Source organism: Fistularia commersonii, chromosome 28 (assembly GCF_037954325.1).
Source record: "Fistularia commersonii isolate RoL2024-O1a breed Wild chromosome 28, RoL_Fcom_v1.0, whole genome shotgun sequence".
Classification (NCBI taxonomy): Eukaryota; Metazoa; Chordata; class Actinopteri; order Syngnathiformes; family Fistulariidae; genus Fistularia; species Fistularia commersonii.
In genome coordinates this window covers 3049925-3068659 of record NC_141311.1, presented here as the reverse complement: position 1 = coordinate 3068659, position 18735 = coordinate 3049925, and the positions used below count along the sequence as shown (strand labels likewise).

Sequence of the window (18735 nt, the reverse complement as noted above, 5' to 3'; positions counted from 1 at the left end):
AAACAGTACAAACACACAGTTATTGGGAAAGGCTGAGTGCGGGTGAGGGGAGACTACAATACACGTAAATATAAAGGGGGAAAACACAAGATTAGGAGGGAGAAAAATGTAGGTGATTTGGTAGTGCTGGGAAAGAAGTCGCAGGTGTCGTACGCGGTTTGGAAAAGGTGGGTCTCGAGGTTTTGTTTGAAGGATGGCAGTGAGTTGGACTCTCGGATTATAATTGAAATAGAGAACGGAGTTCAAATGAGGTGCGCGTCGGGAAGACTCCAGCTGCGCAAACCTCTCGCACGTCCGACGGGACGTCGCGGGATAAAAACCTGGAGGTCGAAGCGACTGGACCCGATCTGCAACTTCTCGGCGTTTTAATCTACACCGCCATCTGTTTGAAACCATGATTACCATCTCACCTGGTTCTCGATGGCACCAAAACACACCGGGGTGTTGCAGCCTCCCTGCGAGCGGACATTTTTGACCGCTTTTACTCACCTACTTTCTAATTTCCTCTTATAAAAGTGCTCAAATGGATCGAGTGAGGGTATTTGGGATCGGTCGAGGTCGTGAGGCCAGAACCGCGCTCTCCTCCACTTCACCTCTACGAGGAAAGAAATACACGCCGCTTTCGCACCCTCGAGCGCAGATTCGAGCCAAATATGTCCGCCGGAGCCGCGGCCTGCTGGAGGGAATCCTATGAGTCGGCCCGTAATCAGACATTCCTGCGTTCGGAGCGCTCACCCTCCCGTCGGGATGCTCTCGCTCCGCTTAAAAATATACAGTAGGGCAGGAAAGTTTGGAAGAGGCTGAGGAGGGAGGGAAGGGAAGGGAAGGGAAGGGACGGGAAGGGAAAGAGGGAGGGAAGGGAAGGAGGGAGGAGGAGGAGGCGGGGGAGAAAGAGTGATGGCTGCTTTGATCTTCGGAGGCCCCGTCTGGATTAAAAAAGAAGAAAAAAAAAGAGAGGGAGAGAGAAAAAGAAAAAGCAAGCAACCATATCCCCTTTTTCTAAACCTTAGGAAAACAAGGGCGGCGCGGCCTCTGCGCCCGGAGGGGTCGTCCGGGAGCTTCACCTTGCGGTGAAACCCCCCCAGGGGAGCGCAGGTGACGCCGGTATTGATGATATTGACAGGGTGATCGGAAAGTGTGTGTGTGTGTGTGTGTGTGTGTGTGGGAGGGGGGGGGTGAATCGTGGGGGCGGGTGGGCGGGAGTGGAGTTTCAGGGGTGGAAGGGGGGAGTTCGAGGCATTTCAAGGCCAATAAAAGCCACCACATCAAATACAACATCGTGGATCAAAAGAACCACCGCATGGACATCCACCCCCCCCCCCAACCCCCTCAATAAATTAAAAAAAAAAAAAGGTGGGAGTGGGAGTGGGAGTGGGAGTGGGTGGGGGGGGGGGGGGGGATGTCTGCCACGCTTGATCATGCCCTAAGTCCTGCCCCGCTGCTGCCATTGGCTGGAGGGACGCGCAAGGGGGGAAAGTTTGAATAAAATACAAGAGCATGGCACCAGTGTTGTCGTCCAGCCCTCTGCGCTCGCCTGGTGCTCCGGTCCGGAGGTTGGTGCCGGTGGTCGAGACGAGAAGACAGGAGATCCCCCGGGGAACGCGGCGTTCGGGAGAGGACGACAAGTGCGTCGTGCGTAATTACGCATTCCTCCACCGGCCAGGCGGCTCCAAAAATTTTTGAATTTGAATTTAATTTCAAAAGGGGTTTTGAAAATTCGAGCCGGGATGTCAGGGGTCAGAGTGGTTTCCTCCGTGTTGCTCCTGGTGCTGATCCAGTCCGGAGCCTTCTGCGCGCGTCGGTTCCGCGGCGGCCGCAACCCGCAACCGCGACGCGCGCCGCCGCCTCCCACGCACCGCGCGGACCGGGGCGACACCACGGAGAGCTTCCCTCTGGATTTCACCGCCGTGGAGGAGAACATGGATAACTTCATGACACAAGTGAAGAACCTCGCGCAGTCCCTCTACCCGTGCTCGGCGCAGAAACTCGACCACGACATGAAGCTGAACTTTTTGGAGAACACCTCGGTCACCTGCAACGACGGCAGTCCAGCGGGGTAGGTACCGGAGGTCCACCTCCAGAGGGAAGGGTCCAGACGGGTGTCTTGTTTGCCCCCCCCCCCCCCCCCCCCTCCGCGTCATCAGCTTTGCAACGGTTTTGCACCCCCAAAAAAATCCCCCCTAAAACGCCTTTTTACTCCAACCAGGCGCGTCAAATCCAGTTCCTTCTAATGCATCGCAGTAATAAATACCAACAACAAGAGGTTTGCGTGTTTCACATGCAATCCTGGACCCGACTCGGACGCCGTACACAGCTGTTTTGCGTCTGCGAAGCGTGAAATTGCGGAAAGCCGCGTCCTAGGCTTCATTTCCTTTCGTTCAGAGTTCGCATTTTTTTTTGTCTGCAGAAAGTTTACATATGAACACTCTAGACTCTGCGACGTACGTCCTTTTGATGAGACACACAAAGACAAGATCCTATTTATGACATCCCTGCTGACATTGTATGTGCGAGAAATCAAATGACGGAAAAAAAAACGTGAGGGATCCTGCGTGTTTTTGCGTCAGATCGATAAGATCCATCCCTTTTGCAGCCCCTATTTGTTTGCATCCCATAGTAAACATTGCCAGTGCAATCTCACTTGCTATACAACTACAGACATATTCAGATAAGATGTGAAAATAAACATTTAGAAACGATACGTCTCATCAGAGTGCAGCAGACTTCAGTGAAATACTTTGAAGAATCCTTTCAGAGATTTTTTTTTTCTTCTCTAATTCTGTCTAATTCCTTACAAAGAGAATGGCAGTAAAGCTCTTAACTCTTCAGAGTCACAGCATGAGTACCGACACGGGGGGAACAGTCGCGGCCAGATGGCCTTTTCATCCACCATTGTGGCCCGTCGTCAGTTAAGATGCTAATCCGTCAGCCGTCGACGGTCCTCTCCTCAGAGACGCGTCCTCGCGGGCGAGAAACGCATCATCAAAAAAAATATATATACATATAAGATGAAGGTTGGACCGTCTCGAACCCCAAATGGTGCGGCGGCGCCTCTGCCTCGTCTGGTTCCGCGAAGCCGGCCCCGGAGTTCACGAACGTCGGCCCCGACCGACGTTTGCAACATCCGATACGAGCGTCAGCTTTCTTTGAAATGCACGAGGCCATCCTTTGATTTTTAATCTCTGGGGAAAGGCGTGCTTTCACGCGACATGTTGCTCGGAGTCTAAAGTTACTTGTCGCCGTTGAACGAATAACAAGCTCAAAAGTGGTGTTTTTGAGGCGACTTCGCGGACGACGGGGCTCCGGGTCACGTGTAACTTTATTACTGTGCTCGTGGTGTTTTATCGCTCAGGTGTGAGGAAAGCGCGGCCTTCCTGGTCCAAGCAGTCATAGGGGTCGGGATGATAATCTCCCGTTTGATCGCCGCATCGGTTACCTGAGCGCAGAATAAACACACAACACTATTGTCCTTTTTTTTTTTTTTTTTTTCACGAGTTCCCCTTACTTAATCCTGGTGGAATTTCTTTTTTTTTTTTTCCTCCTGTTACCCTTTTAAGATTTAAATCGACAATGTGGCGAAAAAAAAAAAAAAAAAAAAAAAAAAAGTCCAACATCAGATACGAGCGATGAAGTCATGTGTGTTTGGTTTTTGCGTTTCATACTCGGGTACCGTCGCTAACGGAGGAGACAACGAGGGCATCGTTCTATCCGTTCATCCGTCTTTCCCCCCGGAGAAAATGCAGCGTATCAAAACAGCAGCATGTGCTTTTATCCGTCTCTTTAAACATTTTGCCATGCAGGCGTTTGCGCGTGGGGGAATTTCAAACCTCGGGCCTTTTCACATTAACTGAAGCCATTTTTATCCCTTTTTTTTTTTTGTCTCGCAGGTATTACCTCAAAGAATCCCGAGGAAGCAGGCGATGGTTGATATTCCTAGAAGGTCGGTATTTCGTCGACGCTTTTCCCGCTTTTACCGTCGACACACACGGCGCTGAAGGTGTTTAATCTGCATTGCGATCTGTGTCTCCGTGTCCAGGCGGCTGGTACTGCTTCAACAAAGAAAACTGCGATAGCCGATATGAGACCATGAGGAGACTGATGAGCTCATCGAAGTGGCCCAAAACTAAAACGGGTCTGTCTCAGCCTACGTGTGTGTGTGTGTGTGTGTGTGTTTGTGTAGTTAGCATCACTGTTACCTTATCCGTGGCCTCACACACTCGCCACAAGTAAGCAAATCTCTCCACAGTGTGCCGTTGATTCATTTAAATCAGGTGAATTCAGGATACTTTACTGTAATAAAAAATAATAAGAAAAACAAGGCTTCGCGCCGTCTCGTCGTGACCCGTGCCGTGCCACCGAAACCGACACGTGATCATCGTCTAGCCGAGGCGAGGGCTACCTGGCGCCCGCTGCCGAAGCGACATAGACATCTCCCTCTCTCATTGCAGCGTAATAACTGTAATCCATGTTGTAATGATGATGATGAGGAAGAGGAGGATGTGTCTGGGAGTGCCAGAGCGGCTAATGATACATGTCGATGTGTCTCTGCAGGCACCGGGATCCTGTCTCCGCTGCCCGAGGAAAACCCTCACTGGTGGAACGCCAACATGGTGTAAGTTGACTCGTGTTTGTGTGTTTATCTACACGGCTTTTAATCATAGCTGTCAGCTTTAGCGTCCTGCGGCTTTGTGTTGATGGTGCAGGTTCCTTCCGTACTGCTCCAGTGATGTGTGGAGCGGCGCCACGGCCAAAACAGAACAAAGTAGGCGCATTTCTGCACCCTTCAAGTCACAGCACGCATCCACCTCCTTTAGGAACGCCATCAGTCAACATCGTGCACTCTCTCTTTCTTTTGCGCGCAGACGGCTACGCCTTTATGGGCTCGCTGATAATTCAGGAGGTGGTGAAGAACCTGCTCAGCAAAGGTCTGGACAACGCCAAGGTGCTCCTGCTAGCGGGAAGCAGGTGCGTCCCGATGAAAGCTTTCAATCCGAATGGCGAACGAAAGCGGAATTCTATTCAAGCCGCGTGATCGTACGTCATTTCTCCGCTACAGCGCCGGCGGCACCGGGGTCCTGCTCAACGTGGACCGCGTGGCGGAGATGCTGGAGAAACTGGGCCACACCGGGATCCAGGTGCGAGGCCTGTCCGATTCGGGCTGGTTCCTGGACAACAAGCAGTACCACTGCACCGACTGTGTGGACACGGTCAGCTGCGCTCCCACCGAAACCATCAAGAGAGGCATCAAGTACGATCCCACAGTGAGAAACGTTTTTTGACGGCGCCTTTTCTGTGGTGGATGATTTAACCGTGGCCGTGCGTTATCAGGTACTGGGGAGGCGTGGTACCCGAGAAATGCAGGCAAACCCACGAAGGAGAGGAGTGGAATTGCTTCTTCGGATACAGAGTCTTCCCGTCGATAAAGAGTGAGCTTTCTGAATTGAAACGCGCGCGGACGTTGAAACGGTCCACGATCCTGACGCTCGCTCGCGGATTGTCTTTCTGCCTCCCCAGGCCCGGTGTTCGTGGTCCAGTGGCTGTTCGACGAGGCCCAGTTGACGGTGGACAACATTCAGCTGACCGGGCAGCCCGTGCAGGAGGGCCAGTGGCGTTACATTCAAAACCTCAGCATTGAGCTGAGGAACACGCTCAAAGACGTCCCGTAAGTCCGGTTTTTTTTGCACTTTGGGAGGAAAATTATTGCCGCATTAATCCGGGCTGATCGGACGTCGGTCTTTCGTTCCCCCGCAGGGCCATGTTCGCTCCCGCCTGCCTGTCACATGAAGTCATCACGAGAAAGTAAGCGATCCTCAAGTCGTTTTCGAGCCCCCGAAGATCAAAAAAAAAAACCCGGCGCCGGGGTCGATCGTATCCGTGAGTTGACGGCGCCCTCTTGTGTTGCCTTTCAGCTACTGGATCGACGTGCAGGTCAAAGGCACGTCTCTCCCGCGGGCGCTGCACTGCTGGGACCGCAGCCTGAACGACAACAGGAACAACAAGGCGCCGCCCAAAGGCTGCCCCGTGCATTTGATCGACAGCTGCCCGTGGCCTCACTGCAACCCCACCTGCCCGACGATCAGAGATCAGTTCACGGGGCAGGAGATGAACGTCATCCAGTTCCTCATGCACATGGGTTTCGACGTGCAGAGAATGGCCCAGCAGCAGGGCATGGACCCGAGCAAGCTACTGGGCATGCTCAGCAGCGGCAGCTAAAGGGGCCGCACGGACGCGAGCGTAGCATCTCCGAGCTAAACCCGAGTAGGGTCAGCTGGTCTCCGGCCGGCGTCCACATACCTGATACCTCCAACCACCCATCCGACTCCACAAACCACTCGACCTAGTCTTTTCCCCTCTGACATCCTGCTAACTCTCAGTACGAACCTGCGGCGACGAATCCCTTCCCGACACGTGTACTGACGAAAAGTAACGGGGACGACGCGCCGTCTCGACAAGGCACTACTCTGCTACTCTCCTTTTAAATTATCTTTTGCTCTGTAAAAGGAAAGCTATATATATATATATATCACGAATGTAATCCAGTTTTAAGGATGCTCTTGGATGTATTTTTTTATAGTATCACATCCTTCCCTATTGCTTTTAATTAGTCACTGTAATGGAAAAAAAAAAAAAAAAAAAGAAAGCGTCGAAACGATATAAGGATTCTGTCTCCTCGCGCATTCTCCGCAGGGTGCGTGAGGGCATCGTCTCCGTCGGACTGATTCTGACGTCGCATTCTACTACATTCGACACGGCGCGATGAGGTGTGAAAAGCACTGGATCTGAAAGGGACGGGAACAAACTTTACATTCATTTCTAATAATTCAAAAACAAACAAAAAAAAAAAAATAAGAGAGAGACTGTTGACCCCCCCATATCCCTCAAAAACAACACTTGCTATTAACACGCTCTTTGAACAGGTAGCGAAGAAACTATATATATATCTATATGTATATAGATATATATATATAAATGGTAAAGAAGAGACAAAGAAGCTCAATATATGGCTGTTCGTATCACGGGAAAAGAGGTCAACCGATTGTGCTTTAAGATATTTCACGTCCTGACAGCTGTGCGGGCGCCGTGGCAACTCGGTTCTCATGTAAAAGGACCGTCCACGCCTCCGTGCCGCCGCGTTTATTTTTTTATACCTCTCTCTCACCACCGTCTGAACACAAAACATCCCCAAAGGTCACCCAAGGTCATGTAAGGTTACCTCAGCAGTCCACAAATCAATGCAATGAACATTTAAAGGGAGACAAATATTGTTTATTGTATATTTTTTAGAGTATTTGTATAGGTTCTTACGAGTGTTCACTTTTGCTTTTGCTCGATTCTTATATTTCCCGATAGAGATCACGTTTAATATAATGGCAATGTTGTATGTAATGATGTCTTTATAAATGATGTTTTGTTTTTTTTGTTTTTTTAAAGGACCTCTATTTCTTCTCACACCGCAGCAGGAAAGGTATTAACAATTGTAATTTTATTCTGTAACATATTTTTAACAGGAAACAAACGAGAAAAAAAGAAAAAAACTCAAGCTACGTCGGGGGTTATTTGCATATTTATTTTGTTATGTAAATCATATTTATAAGTGCTATTTTCACAGAGAAGTGATTCTTTGTAAATTGTAAATACATTGCTGGTTTTGTCTTTTCTTCGTCTCTCTGTGCTGCTTGCATGCGTTTGTCACAGTCGCGCACGTTGCGCGTGCGCACGTTGTTCTCACCGCGATTGTTATCGCTCATATTAATGGGGGCCGCAGCAGCCGAGCTATTGGTCGGTGGTTATTATCGCCGAGCCTATTCTTAGTCTCATTCTGTCATACATCACGAGGACAAAAACTCCATTAACATACAATTTAAATATATGGAGTTACAGACAGATTCCTTCTATTTTTTCCGAAATTTCAGCAGTCAAATCCCCTCCAAAAAATAAGAAAAATGAATCCCAGGGGGCTAAATAAGGAATCAGAGGATCCGGTGGGACGCTCGCTCGACTGAATAATTAATTAGCGCAGAATAGCAGTAACATTTGTACGCAGTGGGGAGGGGGTGCTGTCACATCTGCAGACCGTAAGAGTTTTGAGAGAAGATGAAGAGCTCATTATCGCCTTCTGCAACCGCAGAGCCGAAGATCTAAAACACTGATCTCTTTGAGTAGCGGAGTGTTGCTGAATGCTAATTCAGGCGTTGTTATGGGTGGCTTTGTCAGTCAATCACACATTCATTCATTTACTAGACCGCATTTCCTGCGCTCAAGGTCGCGGGGCCGCATCTAGAGACGTACGACCCTTGTCTGGCCGATTTTGGGTCTCCTGCTTGTTTTCGGACCGTTGAAATCAAACCCTCTTGCTGTTATAAACATGCTATTACGGTTCAAGCGACCCGGTTCTCCCCCGCTAGCTGCTAAGTGTGTGGAGAAAGTGCTCGTGTCCAGAGCGGGGATTGAATCGTGGCGTTGCGAACCATTGTGAAAAGACCCACATTTCGACACGGGTCATTTTGAAATACACGCATTTCGCTTTTTTTGTCTTTCAATCCGAGTGCACTATGTAATATCTTAAAGTCCCATAAAACTCAGGACGGTTTAAATCAAAAGCATCGCTAATATCACAGGTTCAGGTATTTTAGGTAAGTACTAATCCGTTTGCACTTCTCTCGAATGCCGTTTAAATCCATCCTCGCTCGTGTATAATCTTCCCTTTGGAACTGCGTGTAATTTCTGTCTCAAGTGGGAGTCAAAGCTTCCCTCCCTGTCATTACGCTGCGCATAAATGCCAGTTCCACACGAAGGGAGCTCTGACTCAGCCCTCGCGACTGCTCCCTGGAAATACGACTCCCGTTACTGCCTGCCACATGTAGGATAGCCTCCCACCCCTCTGCGGAATATAGACCCCCTATTTATAGTCGGGCCTGTAACTCTGGGCATGTCCGAAACTTTCATTGAACCAGTCACCAAGCGCAAATCCACTGACACACATGGTAACAAGTGTGTGTGTGTGTGTGTGTGTGTGAGAAGGAGAGCGAGCTTGAGAGGACGAGAGAAAGATCATGGGACGGGGCTGAAGTTCTGACGGTCTACAGAGGAGACATTACATGTCCGGGAAGTTGACCGACGGGACAACAAACAAGTCCACCTGTTCCCCGTCAGAAGGAGCGATCGATGGATTTGAACCTAGAGGGAAAAGCTTTTCACACAGGAAACCTCTTCACGTTTGACTTTTGACAAACTGGACAGCTTGGAGAGAGCGAGGGAGGGACGGCCGAGACCTCGGAGGGCTTTACGCTGCACCTCGGAGTAAGACCGGGATCAAATTCTCCTTCTTAGTGTTTATGCGACTCTTAAATAATAACAGAAAAGGAAAAATATTGCCATATGTGTGACTGACCCACAAGGCGAGTGAATACTTTAGATTTTGAGCAACAAAAATCTCATCAATCATACATCATAGATTTTGTTTTATTTTTCAGTATTTGACCGGGTAGCTTCGACCGCCAAAGTATCCTATGATTTCTAAATGTTCTAAATGATCCTCAGTTCGCTGTTAGCGTCGTAGAGCAAACCCGGGGGGGGGAAGAAAAAAAAATTACAGACCTTTATAATTAAGGACTGTCTATAAAAAGCCACCAGAAAAAGGGTGAGGTCTGGGAGGAGGGAGGCGAGCCTAGCGGGCCGCTGAGGGAGAACGGGAAGCCAGCTACCTCACAAGGAGCTAACGGCGTGGGGGGGAAACACCATGGATTCCCAAGGAGGACACTACCTCAACAAGGACGCCGTGCTGTCACCTCTGGGCGTAGCGCGAATGCTCCAGCTACTGTTCGGCTGCACCATCATCGCCCTCGTGTCCCACAGCGCGGGCTACAGCGCCACCTACGGCACCTTCTGCATGTTCGTGTGGTGCTTCTGCTTCGCCGTCACGCTGGTCGTGTTCACCCTGGACATCACGCGGCTCCACTCCTGCATGCCCATTTCCTGGGATAACTTCACCGTGGCCTACGCCATGCTGGCGACGCTCATGTACATCACCGCCTCCGTGGTTTACCCCGTGTACTTCCTCCAGGCGGAGTGCCCCGATGAGGAATGCGAAGTCCAAATCTACCGCATCGCCGTCACCGTATGCTCCAGTGTCTGCTCTTTCCCGTACGCCGCCGAGGTGTTCCTGACCCGAGCCAAACCGGGGGCGGTGGTGGGCTACATGGCGACCGTGTCCGGTCTGCTCAAGGTGGTCCAAGGCTTCGTGGCCTGCATTATTTTCGGAGCCCTGGACAACTACAGCGAGTACAACAACTACATCGCCACCCAGTATTGCGTGGTGGTGTACAGCCTGTGCTTCTCCGTCACCGTCATCGTGGTCGTACTGACGGTTTCCGGGAGGACCTCCGCCCTGCGACTCCCTTTCGACCGCTTCGTGGTCGTCTACACCTTCCTGGCCGTGATCCTCTACCTCAGCACCGCGCTGGTCTGGCCTATCTTCAGCTTCGACAAGAAGTACAGCTCGACGGCTCGGCCCGAGGATTGCCCCCGCGGAGAATGCCCTTGGGACAGTAAGCTGGTGGTGGCCGTGTTCACCAACGTGAATTTGATTCTTTATTTCATCGATCTCATCTACTCCCAGAGGATTCGCTTCGTCTCCAGCGCCAGCGTCTGAAAACAACCAAGACTGTTAACCTCCCTCGGCCAAGCGCTCTCCACGGAACGCACCTCCTTGGTTTTTACAAGGGTGACATTTGTATCGGCAAGAATCATCGGGGTCTGTAGCCTCTGCAGTAGGCGTCGTCATCTATATTCAAAACAAACGTCCAGGCCGGTCCCGAGTTCTGGACTGACCTGCAAGGGACAACTTCCGAGGCGGCCCGGTGATCTGACCTCCCGGGCGATCAGATCTCAGCAACAAGCGCTTTTTATTGTTTGCGGCCTCATTCAAGACGTACAGATGTTGTATGTGATCAGACTGTTTTGTCAGTTTTATGTCAGTCAGCTGCACAACTTATGCACATATTAATGTATTATTATGTATTTACGCAGCAAACTGGACGAAGAGCATATCTCACAGAGTTGCATATTGCTGTATTTCCGTACAAGAATATATTTCTCATGTAAAATGTGCCAAATTCTCCCTTTTGAAGGCTTTTTTTTCTGTCATCTCCTCAATGCTAATATATATATATATATATGTTACTTTGATCAATGAAGGCAAACACCATTACAATACTTGAGATTAAACCTATATAACACTGTTTCATTTTCTATGCAATGATTTGTTAGTCAATAAAATGCCAAAGAGCACTTTTGGGGATTTCTCGGATACTTATAAAAAATGTGTTCTTACAAACGCATTCAGGTCACTCCCAAAACATTTAGCCTCGTCACATCGGACCAATGACATCACCGTGATTCTGAGGCCGTTCAATTCACACACTGAGGAAGACAACTTTGATAGTTTAGAAGACCAAGATAGAGAGGGATAGAAGAGGGATGGATGGACTTTGGAAAAAAATAAAAATAAAATTCTGGAATGTATTTGTGGATATTCCCGGTATGTGTTTAATTAAAAGTAGTTCTGTGTAAATATCTCATGTTACAATGTGGACACCTGCGGCTTAGAGAGAAGTGCGGCCTATATATGTACACCTATATTTATGTAGTTATTTTTAGCCGGTGCAGTTTATATTTCGGTGCGCTTAGTAGTCCGGCAATTACGGTGTATGCTTTTACAGAGCCCAAATAATTTGGGTTTTAAAACAGTAGAAATCAGTGTTTTATTTGTTAAATATCACATCAGTCTGTCACGCACCGACCCCTTGGTAATATTGTGTTCATGCACACTGTGACACCCGGTGACCAAAATTAACAGTAAGAAATATTAACACCTTTTCAAAGTAGGGATTTGTTGCCGTCGTAAAATAGAAACCGAAAGCGTTCAGCAAGTTTGTTACTTGTGCTTCTCAGCTTTGTTAATATGATTCACTTACATGACCTTGTCACTGAGTGTGATAAAGACCAGCTGAACAATGTCAACAATGACCTGCCCTGCAAACCCTCACTCAACCCTCTCTTGGAGGAGGTTTACTACAGATTCATGCTTTTTCCCCATCCTTCAAAGGGACCTTTTAAAGTAATATTTTTCACAACAGCTGAAACTCTATTATAACACATAACACAACATGATGTCATGGCCAAATAGGGTCAACACAAAATATAAACAAACAATCCGAGTTGTGATTTTTAAGCATTTTAACATTTGGTTTTTCATGGAGGACAAAAAAACCCCACTAAAATCTTTAACACTGTTATTGCCTTTCTTTACAATTGTTAGTTTTACTTTTATATTTGCTTACAAATTCCCCTAAAAGGTAGAACATTATGATATACAAGACCCTTAATAACAAAAAAAAGTTAACAAAACATAAAAATTGGACTTTTGTTATTAACAAATACATATGCTTTTCATACACACATTTAATTAAGCAAAGAGACACACGAAAATTATTTGTGAAAAAAGTGGACACAAGAAACACAATGTTATCCTATAAACCAGTGAGTTGGAAAAAAATTGGATACCAATCTGTGTACTAGCAAAATGTGCAATTTGGTTTACTATCATTGAACCTTTTTTCATAACAGTGTCTACATTCCAAATTAAATGAAAAATAACAATAAAAAAGAAGATTTGATATGTACCCACCTGGTTGTTTGCTCCACACACTCCCGATAGACGCCCGATCCGGGACAGCTGTCATTCCAGTTTCTCGCCGCTAGATGGCGCTATTGTGCGCCTTTTTTTTTCTTTTCTGTCCGCCAGCCTTCCATAACTTTTCTTCGCCGGCGGCTCAAACTGATGCAACTGGCGCCTCAGCTTAAAAGGCCCACCGATAGCCGAATGTACGCCTCAGCTGATTGGTCCAACGCGTTGCATGTGAGAAAAACACGCTCGTTCATTGGCTGACAAGCCTGCTTGTCAAACTGAGCTCGTCATTGCCAGGTACACTACGACGCAACTGGGTCAAGTGATTAATGATTTTACTTTATTTTGTCATCCTAAAGTATTTGTCAACTTAAACGCGTTCTAATATAAATGTAAGTATTCATTCATTTCACCGATTCTGCTTCTGTCATCGTAATACCAGCTTTTGCGGAGAACACGGAAGTAAAACGGTTTGTCGACAGTGACAACATGTTTATTTACCTCGACAGCACAAGTTAGCCGGTCATGTTAAAGTTTGCGTATAAAGTTTTCGCTGAGTTAACACAGTAGTTCTGGTCATTTATTCCTACCGTTCTAATCGCAGGTATAATGAGTGTCGGCTTCATAGGAGCGGGCCAGGCAGCCCATGCATTGGTGAGAGGCTTCACAGCTGCAGGTAGATCCGGACCCTGCTCACCTTTCACTGCATGCATATATGTTCAGTGGCCTAAGTGATATTGTGATTGCAATCAGACACCTAATTTTATCCTATTTCTTTATTTGTTTATTTTTCCCTTCCTGTAAGGCGTGATTGCCAGTCACAAAATTACTGCAAGTTCTCCAGACACAGACCTGCCCACTGTGCAGGGTCTGCGGGTGGGTTGACGTCTTAAGGCCCATTTTGCAATTGGATTTTTAGTCCACAATAGATCTTTGCTCATGCATCAAGCTGTTTTGTTAATTCCAATTTGTTTTTTTGTTGTTTTTTTTTAAAAAAAACACACAACAGAAATTGGGTGTGAATTTCACGACCAGCAACAAGGAGACAGTAAGCAGGAGTGACGTTCTCTTCCTGGCCGTAAAACCCCACATCATTCCTTTTGTACTCGATGAAATTGGGCCAGACATTGAGGACCGTCACCTTATTGTGTCCTGTGCCGCCGGTGTCACCATCAGCTCTATAGAAAAGGTACACGTTTGATTTCTCCATTAGACCGTTCTTGCGACCTCATTTTGCCTTGTCTTTTATTGAGGATTCAATGTAGAGGTAGGCGGTACAGTGTGTGAGGATAAGAACGGCTGCTGTACATTCATTCTTAAAGTCGTGGTTGCGAGAAGAAAAAAAAAAAATCATGTCACAGAAATCCTGTTTTTAAGATTTGAAGAACCCTTTTAAAAAGTCTTAGTTTTATTTTAATGTATGAATGGCACCATTTTAGTCATTAAAGTATCAGGTATCTCATGCAGAGCACTGACAAAACATAACTATGGTTCGCTGCTCTGATGCAAACAGCGCTGTATTAATTTCTTTTAATAAAGATACGATGTTTTGTTTGATCAAATGCTCAAATGCGACACATATTTTGTTTATACATAGCGTGAAGGCAAAAAAAAAAACCAACAACTTTATATGCCGTGTTAATTCATCTGGAATTTAAAAAGGGTTTTGTGGCTCCCAGTGTTTTCTCCACCGTGGGGAAACGGGTCCAAATGGCTCTTTGAGTGGTAAACGTTGCCAGCCCCTGAATTAGTTAAATGAATTTCAGTGTATTATTTGTTTTCCTTTGTAGAAACTGCAGCAGTATCGCATCAATCCAAAAGTAATGCGTTGCATGACAAACACTCCGGTGGGGGTGCGCGAAGGGGCCACTGTGTACGCCACCGGCACCCATGCAAATGTGGAGGACGGAAAGCTTCTGGAACAGCTAATGCGCAGTGTGGGATACTGCACCGAGGTGGAGGAAGACCTGATCGATGCGGTTACCGGCCTGAGCGGCAGCGGCCCAGCTTACGTGAGTGTGTGAATTTCGTTTCCAAAGCTGTGTTTGCTGTATTACTTCACCCCGAGGAGTCCCTCACTTCATTTTCACTCATTCCTTCTTTTTATAATTATTAATTTGACCTTACAGGCGTTCACTGCCGTAGATGCCCTTGCTGATGGTGGGGTGAAAATGGGCCTCCCCAGGAGACTTGCTGTACGACTGGGAGCCCAAGCCCTGCTGGTATGAATATTTGTCCATTTATTAATGTCAAGATTGTATCTTGACATTAATATTCCGTTAAGAAAGAAAGGTTGAAAGCAGTTGTGTCATCATTTTGTGTTTGAAAGCAGTTGTTGGATTTTTTTTTTTTTTTTTTTTACCGCATTGTCTTGTGTCCCTGTTGGGTCTTTCACTGCTCTGTCAACTAATATCAGTTCCAAATTAAATACTATAAATCTGACCCTTTTTAAAAGCCAGTAAGCTTTAGGGTCAACAATGGTCAGCCAAGCTGTTTTTGATTATTGTCACAATTTAGTTAGTTTGACATTATGATAAAAGGCTCATGATGCATATTGTCATATTTATTGATCTACATACACTGTGCCATGCCATTAATCAGAATAACAATCAGAAAAAAACTTTATTTGTCCCCAAGGGTCGATTGGGTGGTAAATAAATATGTATAAATATATGGGTGAAAAAAAATATATATGTATATATATATAATAAGTACTGAGCAGAAATTGTGCAAATTGTGCCACTGGTAAGCAACTGCAAGGTAGGCTACGTTCTGCATTTTCATAACAAGTACATTATGGGCGGCATTACACTGGACGGGGAGAGCTGTAATAGCGATGATGGCTTTGCAGGTTTGGGGGAGACGCTCCATGGCCGGGTGTAAGAATGCGGGACTGGTCTGAGATCATCTTTTCACCTGTTTTTAGGATTTGCGGGAGAGAGGTCTGAGAGGGTTGGCCAGTTATTTTGGAGCAGACCAAGGTGGTGCGCTCCAGCCGATTTCGCCAGTCCTATTTTCTGCAAATTTTGTATATCATGTTTCGTTGTATGAGATATTGTTACAGTGATTTATGCGTTTGCATCCAGTTCTGTCCATCAGGGAACTTGCTGGTTTCTATTCATTTTCTATACTGCTTATGCTGCACTTGGAGGTCAAATTGATATCAAATTGAGATGGGTCTACATGAGATGAGATGAGAACAACTTTATTTATCCCGAAGGAAATTGTTGTGCCAGAGTTTCAAGTAAAAACATAACAGTAATAGATAATAGTAGGGAGGAGGAAGAATAAGAAATACAATGAAATATAAATTGTCTTAACTGTTAACTGTTAACTGTTAACTACAAAGATTTGAACATTCCCTGCGGCTGAGGGAAGAGGAATTAAAAAGTCTGATAGCCAATTGATATCAATTGACATTGATACCTAGTACATTTATTGGTATTTTCCGCTCATGTTACTACAACCTTACTACAATCCCACTGCAGGTTAGGAAGCCTTCTAAGTGAAAACTTCCACTTGTGCTTGCGTGGCAGTCACTATCTGAAGAGCAAACTTTCATACGCTCTTAAAAAATACAGTATGTGCAATATGGCAACGGACTGAAATTCTAGAGGGATTAATGTATCATTCAACTTTATCTTTCTATGTAAGCAGATTTTTGTTTTTATAATGTGTAATGACAAAGGCCTTTGCTTCAGCAGAAAAAAATGTAATGTCAGAGGTTTTCGTTTATTTTTGCTGCCCTTGGGAGGAATTTTCCCCTCTTCACTTTGCTCTGAATTTAACATTAACTGTTATACAGTAGCTTTGTGTGTGTGTGTGTGTTGAACACACCGCTCTGCCCCTATAGGTTCATTTGGGCATCTCTTTATGCTAATAGCACGTTTTCCTGGCATACACATCTAATTTAAGATCAAACAAAATACATCATACTCAGGTGGGTAAAAGCAGCAGCTCATTAACCACAAAGATGTTATTTTTTTCCCTGTTTTTGCATTTTGCTACAACACCTATAGGAAATAAGAACATGCACGCTTGAGGAAAATGTCTTCTAAGCCAAAGATCCGTGTTGCTTTTCTTGGACATATTCTAACTGTTCTTCATTTGGTGCATTTAAGAATATCAGATCAACACGCTCTCGTCACTGTGATGAATTTAAATTCCATCGTCAGATGTCCTCATAAACATAAAGTCAGACGCAACCGCCCGGCGCTGCAGAATGTCTCAGTCGTGCCCTGAAAGAGACGCAACCCATTGACAGAAGCAAAGATACGGGTCACATTTGACATCAAGGGTGTTTTGTTTGTCTAATGTGGATCTCCATCTCTTGTCTTCAAAGGGGGCGGCTCGAATGCTATTAGACTCCGAGCAGCACCCCGGGCAGCTCAAGGACAATGTGTGCTCACCAGGGGGTGCCACTATTCACGCGCTGCATGTCATGGAAAGTGGTGGCTTCCGCAGCCTCCTGATCAATGCCGTCGAGGCGTCCTGTGTTCGGACGAGGTAACTCGATTAGGAGTTTGTGAGAAAACAAATCTTATTTAATGTCATTAAGGACATGGAGGAAATGCATCAAAGTAGATTGTCTTGCTCTCTGGATAAGCGTTTGGGGGGGGGAGGGGGAGAGTCTGTGTTGTAGTTTATAGTTCAGACAGGAGATGGAGCTTTTCTTCCATGCTTGTAAATGTAATTTCATCACTACACAATGGACCGCTATGGATTTTACTCACAGTGTTTTGGATGTCTGTGTGTTTGTCGAAAAGGGAGCTCCAGACCCTGGCAGACCAAGAGAAGATCTCTCCAGCTGCCATAAAGAAGACGACCCTGGACAAAGTGCTGCAGCAACCGGGAGTTACCGCCGACACAGTTGGAGTCAGATCTCGTGGGATCAGCGTCTTTAATAGCGGCAAACCCAGGATCAAGAAGAATTAATGTTTTTCTTGCAACTTCCCATAATAATGTGACTTTTCCCATCAGTGAATGCGTCACGGTGACTGTTGTTGTGGGTTAAGCAACAGTATTTGGTATCTAGAATAGTAAAAGTATCAGGGGAGAATCATATATGCAACATTTTTAAATACATACTTACACACACACACACACACACACATATACAGGACTGTCTCAGAAAATTAGAATATTGTGATAAAGTTCTTTGTCTTCTGTAATGCAATTACAAAAACAAAAATGTCATTCATTCTGGATTATTACAAATCAACTGAAATATTGCAAGCCTTTTATGACTTTAATATCGCTGATTGTGGCTTACATCTTAAGAAAACACAAAAATCCTATCTCAAAGTATAAGAATATCATGAAAAAGTAATTATTGTTTTTTTTAATTGCATTACAGAAGATAAAGAACTTTATCACAATATTCTAATTTTCTGAGACAGTCCTATATATATACATGTATGTATACTTAATGTATTGCAACAACTTTCATGTCAAAATATTCTTTACATCGCACTGGTCCATTGTATACATTATATTTTTTTATATATTGCAACAACTTTCATGTCAAATATTTTTGTAAATTGCGCTACTCCTTCCATATAATGGTCATATTTTCCCTGTGGTTGAGATTGTTTGAATTCACTTCAGACACTCAGTTTGTGAACAGTGCAATTCAAGAGCCTGCTGTGATACGTATATACCTGACTTATGTTGTGATTTTGCACGTAAGATGTCAGACATGTCCTTCTCTGGATGATGTTAAAATAATAAACCTTTACTTGCAAAATTTATGAGTTCAGATGGATAAAACCAATTAGTTTGCTCATTAGTTATACTGCTTATCTGGCACTCAGAGTCACAGCGGACCGCTTGCTAGTTCATCATGGGGCCACATATAGAGACAACCATTCACTCTTTCATGGATAAAATGAATCCCATTTTTAAAAAAATGTGTCAAACAGACATTTTTAATGGTTATTTTATTGTCTACTCAACTGTGGTACCAAACTTTTGTACAACCCCTGAAGGATGATTATGATGATGAATAGGATAGTCTTTATTATCCTTGCAGAGCACAAGCTGTACAG

The 18735-nt window shown here is 45.7% G+C and overlaps 3 protein-coding genes across 3 annotated transcripts; all 3 read left to right on the top strand.

Moving 5' to 3' along the window:
- The first annotated feature begins 1535 nt into the window (after positions 1-1535).
- notum1a (notum, palmitoleoyl-protein carboxylesterase a) lies at positions 1536-7656 on the top strand. Its single transcript, XM_086175882.1, has 11 exons — positions 1536-2056; positions 3888-3940; positions 4037-4132; positions 4552-4612; positions 4704-4762; positions 4863-4965; positions 5057-5248; positions 5329-5426; positions 5515-5662; positions 5752-5799; positions 5910-7656. The coding sequence occupies exons 1-11, from the start codon at positions 1728-1730 to the stop codon at positions 6211-6213; spliced, it is 1491 nt and encodes a 496-aa protein (XP_086032008.1). The 5' UTR covers positions 1536-1727; the 3' UTR covers positions 6214-7656.
- A 1316-nt stretch (positions 7657-8972) lies between these two features.
- On the top strand, positions 8973-11519 carry myadml2 (myeloid associated differentiation marker like 2). Its single transcript, XM_086175765.1, has one exon. The coding sequence runs from the start codon at positions 9740-9742 to the stop codon at positions 10649-10651; it is 912 nt and encodes a 303-aa protein (XP_086031891.1). The 5' UTR covers positions 8973-9739; the 3' UTR covers positions 10652-11519.
- Positions 11520-12960: 1441 nt separating this feature from the next.
- Positions 12961-18493, top strand: LOC147217176 (pyrroline-5-carboxylate reductase 1, mitochondrial-like). The gene is made up of 8 exons (XM_086175890.1): positions 12961-13080; positions 13293-13364; positions 13494-13564; positions 13698-13877; positions 14479-14700; positions 14818-14910; positions 17031-17194; positions 17455-18493. The coding sequence occupies exons 2-8, from the start codon at positions 13298-13300 to the stop codon at positions 17621-17623; spliced, it is 966 nt and encodes a 321-aa protein (XP_086032016.1). The 5' UTR covers positions 12961-13080; positions 13293-13297; the 3' UTR covers positions 17624-18493.
- The last annotated feature ends 242 nt before the right edge of the window (positions 18494-18735 follow it).

Excerpts from the sequence above, each read along its gene's own strand:
- notum1a (XM_086175882.1), top strand. The coding sequence starts at position 1,728 with ATGTCAGGGGTCAGAGTGGTTTCCTCCGTGTTGCTCCTGGTGCTGATC. Across the intron at positions 4,133-4,551 it reads GTGGCCCAAAACTAAAACGG|GCACCGGGATCCTGTCTCCG; the intron begins GTCTGTCTCAGC and ends GTGTCTCTGCAG. Across the intron at positions 4,613-4,703 it reads TGGTGGAACGCCAACATGGT|GTTCCTTCCGTACTGCTCCA; the intron begins GTAAGTTGACTC and ends TTGATGGTGCAG.
- myadml2 (XM_086175765.1), top strand. The coding sequence starts at position 9,740 with ATGGATTCCCAAGGAGGACACTACCTCAACAAGGACGCCGTGCTGTCA.
- LOC147217176 (XM_086175890.1), top strand. The coding sequence starts at position 13,298 with ATGAGTGTCGGCTTCATAGGAGCGGGCCAGGCAGCCCATGCATTGGTG. Across the intron at positions 13,565-13,697 it reads CCACTGTGCAGGGTCTGCGG|AAATTGGGTGTGAATTTCAC; the intron begins GTGGGTTGACGT and ends AACACACAACAG. Across the intron at positions 14,701-14,817 it reads GCGGCAGCGGCCCAGCTTAC|GCGTTCACTGCCGTAGATGC; the intron begins GTGAGTGTGTGA and ends TTGACCTTACAG.